General features: G+C 37.1%; 1 protein-coding gene across 1 annotated transcript in view; it reads left to right on the top strand.

The window, feature by feature from the left end:
- Positions 1 to 8,696, top strand: part of RAPGEF2 (Rap guanine nucleotide exchange factor 2) — a 271,237-nt gene that overhangs the window by 74,631 nt on the left and 187,910 nt on the right. The window contains exon 2 of the mRNA XM_045295760.1: positions 6,389 to 6,459. Within this exon, the coding sequence (XP_045151695.1) occupies positions 6,389 to 6,459 (71 nt within the window). The remainder of the gene's footprint in view (positions 1 to 6,388; positions 6,460 to 8,696) is intronic.

Raw genomic sequence — 8,696 nt, 5'->3', positions numbered from 1 at the left:
GGTAATGGGAGAAAGATAAGATCATACTAGTATAAAAACTAAAATACAAATAATGTGTAAGAAGGAAAAGAGCCCCACGGACATGCAAAAAGTCCAGGGAATAAATTCCTGTCATGGAAGAACTAAGAGATACTTTGACCCAGTACAGATTAAGGTTATCTATAGAGAGGTCAGCTAGCAAAGTATCCAGTTCAGTCCAGCGTAATCAAGATTATCATGGTCTCTGCCTGATAGTAAGGCTGTTCTAGACTCTTGCCTGTGGCTAGAGCGGATCTGCCAGTGGCTCAGTCTGACTAGACACTCAGTAGATGGGCTTTGGACTCCCACTATGCTGGACTTCATATAAAGAAAGCTGTACATAATAACCTCAGAACAAAAAATGATCATAGAAAAGCTTACGTCCAAAAGAAAGCAGAAAATAAGAAGTAGATCCAATTAAAAATGGGTTAAAAGGGAAAAAAATAAGATGTTAAATTTTAATCTTACTGTAGCTGTATTAAGTCACTTTCTAATGTATTCGGTGTGAAGGCAGGGTTTTTCATATCCCTGCTTAATGGTCTGAGGGTATTAAATGGAAGCTTATTTCTACAAATGAATTTTGGACGTTCACTATCTTCCAAAGCACTGGTTCTCAACCTGTGGGTTGTGACCCCTTTGGGGGTCGAATGAACCTTTTGCAAGGGTCGCCACCGAAAACCACATATTTCTGATGGACTTAGGAATTGACAAACTGATCCTCTATCCGTCTCCAGGCGGGTCCACCCACATGCAGTACTGGCGTGATGACATCATTGCACCAGCCCCATCACATACACCCCATACAAATACAGGTGTATGTATGTTACAGGTTTGGTTCCATAATGTACTTACGTGGGTCCGTCACACATGTAGAGAGCAGCTGCTGTGTTGAAAGCAGCTACTCTTTTAAAAGCGGCTACTGCCCATTCACAGAAGCCCATTCACAAAGTTGAAGATGTTCCTGAGACAGCACAAGAGGAGTTCATTGAACTTTTTAACAGCAGTGATGCAGCAAGAACGGATTTCCGTACAATGCCAGTTACAAAATTCTGGATCAAGTGTTTGCAGTCATAGCCTGTTCTGTCTGAGACTGTGTTGCGCCATCTTCCATTTCCAACAACATATCTTTGTGAAACAGGGTTTTCCAGCGTATTGGTTATCAAGTCTAAATAGAGAAGTAGACTTGTGGAAGATGATCTTCGTTGTGCTCTTGCAAAGACTATTCCGAGAATTTCTGATTTGGTGAGAAAGAAGCTATCTCAACCTTCGCACTGATGTTGGCTTTTTACACATACTGTCGCAAAATGAAGCAATGTAGTTTATTGTAGTTCTATTAAGACTGTTACCCATGCTACACCATGGTTCAAGACAAAATTTCATTTATTTGTAATTAAAAATAAATATTTCACAATATATAATTACATATTGTTTTCATGATCATTCACTATGCTTTATGTAACAATTAAATTAATTAAATTATGTAAACAGTTAAACAATTTAATTATGTAACAATAAAAATACATCCTGCATATCAGATATTTACATTACAATTCATAACAGTAGCAAAATTACAGTTATGAAGTAGCAGTGCAAATGATTTTATGGTTGGGGGTCACCACAACATGAGGAACTATATTAAAGGGTCACGACATTAAGAAGGTTGAGAACCACTGCCCTAGGTGCTAAACTTTCTGATAGCCAGGCACCATGTAATTTCTTCACTGTACTTTGCTATAGTACCCATAACTTCAGTGATCCCTTCATGAAGGTAAGTATTGAGTGGAAGCAAATCATAAGAATTGATTGTGTTCTTAGGCTAGGGCTTACAGTTAAGTGTGAGTTCAAAATCCATTCACACATACAAAGATCCATTGGCTTTCAGTTAGTAGCTGAGTGCACTAGTGGGTTGCCTTCAGCAACATACTTCCAAAGTGAAAAGCTGGTTTAAAAATTTGGTCTTTAAAAAAATATTCTTTTTTGGTCTTGCAGTTTTTTGTTCCATTATTTCACTTTCTGCTATATAATGCAGGTCCAATAACTTCCTCACCCATTCACCTGCATTTATGCAGCATTGTTTTCTATATTTTTATTAACTTCAAAAAAGACTTCTTTCTTATGCAAGTTACAAATTATACATACTGTATTAAGATAATCATGGTAGTTACTGTTGGTAGATACGAAGTAAAGTCAGAAGGTATTGCTACGAAAGTTCCAGTTTACACAGATTTCAAATAAAATGTATTTCAACATGCTGCTGGGATCTGTGGAAGCAGCAGACAAATTCTCTTGGTAATATGTTTAGTTTCAGTTTCATTAGGATACACTACAACAAAAACAACTTCCAGTGGAAACAGTGGCTTGGCAGGGAAGGGGTTGGATTTAATGGATTAGTTAAAGGCAAAGAGGCCAGCTCAGAAGGTGCTGGTAACTTGGGTTGTTGTTGTTGATGTTGTGTTTCCCCTATCCCCACCCCCTTAGAACTCCAAAGGGATAATTTTGATAGATTTTTTTAAAGGACACAGGACAATCACTTGGGCTTATGATGAAGAAGTTTTAAGAAAACTATATTAGAGGGCTGGGGGCGCTGGGAGCCAGGAAAGTTCTGCCCAGAAAATTTTTTCAGCACAACAGTTTGCATGCTCATTCTTCAAGAGTAGCAAATGCTGGTCTGATGAATTTTACTGGGAAACCTTATCCTATCCACCTTACAGCTCCGGTCTTGCCTGTTCAGACTTTTGTTCCCAAAGCTCCTGAATATGTCAAAGGAACACAGATTGCCAAAATTACGGTCTTGAGATGTTAGTAGAAGAGTCCAGAATGCTTGCTAGAAAGGTAGCGGTGGTGGTGGTGGTGGTGGTGGACTGCTCTTGAGCTGGGTCCAGCTACCCGGCCCTGCACCATCCTGACAGTGTTGTTAAGTTTGAGCCTACTGTTAGAGTCACTGTGTCCATCCATCTCATCCAGGGTGGTGATCTTTTTTGCTGCCCTGCTACTTTGATAGATATAAGTTTCCTGGGACTAGGAACACATCTAAAGTACATGAGACAAAGTTTCATCATCCTTACCTCTAAGGAGCATTATGGTCATACTTCTTCCTCGATAGCGCTGTTGGTTCTTTGGCAGTTCTTGGTTCTTTCAAGGGTCATTAGGCTTAGGGAGATGGAAACATCAGCTTCATAAGTGTATAGATGTAATTTTTTTTTTTTGACATAGCAACTTTATCACCTTCAAAGTACTCTTCCATTACACTTAATATATTTGTCAAACCTACGATTCCATTCTCGGAAACATTTTTCAGACTCGTCTATTTGGATGGCTGACAACACCCCCCTTGTTTTTTCTTCACCTCTTCTACTTGTCAAATCACTGTCCTTTCATATCCTTCTTCATTTGACGGAAACAAAAAGAAGTCACAGAGTGAGATCAGGTGAGTAAGGTGTGTGGGGCAAGAGAGACGTGCTGTTTTTTGCCCCAAACTGGCGCTCTGAAATGGCTGCACCAATAAGTTTTTTTGTCCTGGTCGCACAACCAGTCCCTTGTCTGCCACAAATCAGGCCTTTTTTGTCACTCACTGTTAAGCAATCTTTTCAGGACCTCTAAATAGAAAGCTTGATTAACAGTCTGACCTGGTGGAACACACCAAATGCACTATGAGTTGACATTTTCATCCATTCAGGAAGTTGATGGATGTCCAGAACAAGGTTTGTTATCAATTGACATTTCACCTTTTTTGAAATGACAAAACCACTCCTACACTTGAGTTTTTCCCTGTGTTCAACATCACAACATTTCTGAGGTGTTATTCCCAAGCAGGAAACAAAATTTCACAGCTAGCTGTATGCTGTTCTCTTAAATCAGCCATCACAAAAAACTAGGTTTGAGCGAAACTGCGTTTACAAAAATATTCACTGTGACCGGAGAGAACCTTTCCAGGCGTTGCCACTGGGTGCACTAACTCAGAGTGAGTTGCTTGATGCGCGCCTAGTGGGAAAAATGCATACTATAAAAGCTACGTCCACCCAGCGTAATTCCAGTAGGGTTTTTTGGTTTTGTTTTGTTTTTGATACCTCCTCGTATATAACATAGCTTATTTCAGGAATGCAACCCCTATATAATTATAGAATTCTATAGAATTTAAAAGTAGCAGAATTTAAAAGTGCCAATCGATTAAGGTTCATGCTCTTTTTAAACTTTGCTTTTGCTTGGTTTGATTGAAGGAGAAGAAACTATTTCAAGGTCTTCCAATTATTTAAAGGTTTTAAGGCTGCTCTTTTCTCAGTTTTTTCTCGAAACTTTCAAATTCTTGTTTCTGTCATATTTCTTTTAGATTTTCCCCTCTCCAGTTTCTTTCTTTATCTAGTGTCTTTAAATCTTATTTCTAATATTTTTCAAAAATAATTTTATTTGGTTCATGTAAATGTATTTGTTTAATGATGTTGCAGGAATGCCGGTCATTCTGTTTTACTTAGGTGACAGTAGTGCTGGCCTTGGGTAAGCTGTAACAGATGGATAGTCAGGCAATTCAGCGAAAAAGTAAGATCTTACTATGAGAATCAAAATATAACCTCTTCAGAAATAGAAACATATTCTTTCGCTCAGTATGATAATTACCAGTAATACATATTTATAATAAATAGAATGTGGATTCTAAAAATTATGAATTGGGTGAAGGTTTCTAAAGCATGTGTCAGTTTCATATTCAGTAATTTGTACACACTCTGTTTCATCTCATTTTTGCCATCTGTTCAGTGTAAGAGCACTTACCCCATTTCCTTCTTCTGCTTCCTGTCGCCGGTCCTCCTCCTTCCCTAACCTTTTTGAACTTTGTCTTTGGCTGTCCTCTTTATCACAAATGGTGGATTGTTCTAAGGAGTGTGGCTCTCATTAATGTTATTGTTTACCTAATGAATCTGTGTATTGTTCGGTTACAAAGAGACCCAGGGGACTGTGGTAGTTACATAATCTGGTGTCAGTTTGAGGATTCAGAGTGAAGGGGTGGAGTTTAGCCTGTCAATCTAGTTGCAGCTTAGTGACCTCATTTGGAGGTGCTAAGGAGATAAATAGCTGGCAGGAGGGCAGGACATGGGCTCACTTCCTGGGAGACATTGCAGCTGACAAGACACATGGAACTATGCTAGTGCCTGAGCTGAAGGAGCCACATGGAGACCCGTACCAGCACTGAGAGGCTTACAATGTCACTGGATTCACAAGACTTCCCACCCATAGCCTGTTATCTTTCTGCACTTGGCATCATTGCACGTATTTCGTGAGTCTGAAGTGGACTTTATGGATAGGTATCAGACATAAGGGCTAATATCAGACATATGGACTTGATCTGGACTAGGCTGGGATGTTTTCTCAATATTCAATTGCTCTTGTATAGAAAGCTTTTTCTTGTACATATATGAGTCTCCCTGGACTTGTTTCTCTAGTTCCACCACGGACTGACACGGGTGGATTCAGTTCATGCTTCAAGCAAGACAAAGGGCCACTGTCGTAGGGTCTCGTCTCCGTATGACCAGGAAACCTGGTCTTCTTTATGATTTGACTTTTGTTCCACATTCTACCCCTATCTCCTTATTCTGTTCAGGACCTTCTAGTGTGATCCCTTTAGGGGCATTTGGTAATGGAGGCTGGCACCATTTAATTCTTCCGGTCTCAGGGTCATAGAGACAGTGTGGTTCATGGGACTGAGTGTTTTGCACTTTGCTTTAGATGGACCAAAGTGGACATTGGGTGAATCTCGAAAAGACAACCCAAGTAAGAGAAGCCGGTCACAACAGACCTTTCCTCCAGTTAACACAAGATGTTCAGTATAGGCCAGTCTGTTAAAATAGAAAATCGATTAATTGTTACCAGTAGCTGGAGAGAAGGAAGAATGAGCAATAACTCAATGCTAATGAGTATGAGGGTGATTTATGGAGTGTTGAAAATGTTCTGAAATTGAAGAATACTAGTACAATACAAGCCACTGATTTCTGATTTTACCCTTAAGAGGACAGATTTTATAGTATATGAATTATATCTCAACATCTGTTATTAAGAATAGATTACTTAACAAATTCAAAAATACTTTTGCCAAGAAAACCTTTTGCTTTAAGATTTAGGGGAGGAGTAAATGTCCGTTTGTATTCCTGGTATTGCAAATAGAGGAATTGATTTTCGTAAATGGTTATGTAGATATATGTCAAAGGAAATTTTAGTAGGTAATAGTTTTGCAGTTCAGCTTTTCTGTTCATAGTTATTGTGAATGTCTAAGCAAATGTGTATTTTAAACAAAGCAACTATCCATAGTTTAGTTTGTTCTATAAATGTAAGTGATTTATTTTAGGATTTAACAAGTCTAATCGTTTCTTTTTCTTTCAAACAGGACCTGGAAATAGTGTACTCCTATTTGCATGGCATGGAAGCTTTGTCAAACTTGAGGGAGCATCAACTTAGGTATGTCATTGTAAAATTGATTTGACATTTAATTACTAGAATACTAAAACTTTATCTGATCACTTAAATTATAGTTAAGATGTGGACTTAAAGTTACGGCTTACTTATGAATTATTTTTCCCATAGCACCTGTATTCAGCTTTTGATAATTTTTGCAAAATTTAATTCCATTTTGTCACACAATAGATTTTCAACATTTCTGTTATAGCAATTAATATCCTCTTCCACACACACACCCACATACACAGTCATAAACACTGTGCTTGGTGAATATACCAAAACCGAAAGCAACCGAATCCGTTTCCTTTGTGTTTCCAACTCATGGCAATTCCACATGTTCTTAGGGTAGAACTAGTCCCTAGAGATTTTGCTGGTGTAACATTATGGAAGTACTCTAAGGGACAAATAGCGATTTGCTGTTCTGGAAGGTAAAGCTCTATCGCTTCATTCTGAAGGAGGCCTGCAAGCATGTGCGCTAGACTTTGTTCTGTTAACTGCAGAGTTACTCAAAACCACCAGCAGCTCCCAATGAGAAAGTGCGGCTGTCTGTTTCCATAGAGAGTTACACTCTTGGAAACCCGCTTGGTGTCACTGTGAGTCGGAGTTGACTCAGTGACAGTTGATGGAACTCAGCTCTGATGCTCTCAGGGGCATCAGGATTGAAAATGTTTGCAGTATTCAAAGAATGATTAGGTTTATTGTTTTAGTATGTTCTAGGTATTTGTATAGAACATTTATTATAATATGTAGATTGCTGTTTTCTAGGAAACATTGTATTGTGTTTTTAAAAATTTTTTTAATTTTAATGTAGACTGTAATATATAAAAGACTCGCCGATTTTACTGTAGCGTGACAGCTCAAAAAAATCAAACTTACAACCATTGAATCTATGTTTTATTTATGGCTATTTGGGATTCATATTACAAACAGAATAGTTTACATAATCCAGTGAATTTCACCTTCACTGAAACATAAAATAAAAAGATTTGAGATGATGGACTGCTTATAAAAAGAAGCTAGAATGTAATGGAAAGGTTTTGTTTAAGAAGTTTCATTTCCAACAAATCTAGAAAGGGGCGATGCCACTAGTTTCTTATGTATTTCCCCTATACTTTTAAACACTAATTAGTTTGTGAGCATGTCAATTTTATATTTAGTTGTTAATTGAAAAGAGTATCATGAGGATTGAGTACTTCTAAAATTAAAAATTTCAAATTAAATAGATTGCAGGTTAAGTTTTTAAATATTGAGTAAAGTTTCATTAGCGAGGACAAAACCATTGGGATTTTTAAAGATAGCTCATATTAAAGCAAGATTAACTTTTTAAAAATGTGTAACTTTTATTTTGTGTATTAGAAACAACCACTGTTTTGAAAACATTTTTTCTGCAAACGAAACCATTGCCAATGATCTACTTTAATGGACTGTAGCTAATCTTTAAATACAAATGCAATAAATCCTTAATGCAAATTTTTTGTTCCTGTGGTACATGTAAAGCATGCGATGCACGTCTATGTTGTATGCGGCTATAAAATTATTTAGATAATAGGAGTTCAGAGCAATAAAATAAATTTTAATTTTTCCTATGGAAAATGGAAAAAGTAGCAATATGTGTAACCTACCTTAAATCCATTAACCAGCTTTATAATTATAAGCTTTCTACATCCCAAAGGAAATTTTTGGTTAAAAATAATTCAAATACATGAATATTGAGTCTGTCAATGTAAGGCTGTATTTAAATCTTATGCAGTTTTTTTTTTATTGGTATGAATTTGCAAAAACAGCCTTTAGGATGTTTATATTCTACTTGTGTTGAGAGCCATTTGTTTCTCACATTTATGGGAAAAACTAGCTTAAACTAACATACTTTTCTTTTAGAGCAAGGTCAGGCATGTCTAAATGAACAACAAAAAGGGGATACAAAGAAATCTAACAATTCAGAAAAACTGCTGTATATTTTCAGCATGTCTGAGAAAAATTTATCTCACGTCGATAAATTATTTTCCATGAATTTTAAAATGAAAAGACTTAGACCTGGGAAGAATAACACTTAGTTCGAACATCCACAAATAAAATAGTTTTTCTCTGTTGGGGAGAGGTGGCAAAATGTACATAATTAAGATTTCCAAAGTCTTTTTATTTTACAGTGGACAGTAGAGCAGAGTTCTCGTCTTCTGGAGGGAAAGAGGCATTCCATTTGAAAATTTCAGTGCTGCCTCTGTATTATTGTGGTTCAT

The sequence above is a fragment of the Echinops telfairi genome, unplaced genomic scaffold, assembly GCF_000313985.2.
Source record: "Echinops telfairi isolate 266 unplaced genomic scaffold, ASM31398v2 ScPeMD7_5868;HRSCAF=6743_0, whole genome shotgun sequence".
Taxonomy (NCBI): Eukaryota; Metazoa; Chordata; class Mammalia; order Afrosoricida; family Tenrecidae; genus Echinops; species Echinops telfairi.
The sequence above is the reverse complement of the archived record's forward strand: the minus strand, read 5'-3'. Positions and strand labels throughout refer to the sequence as shown.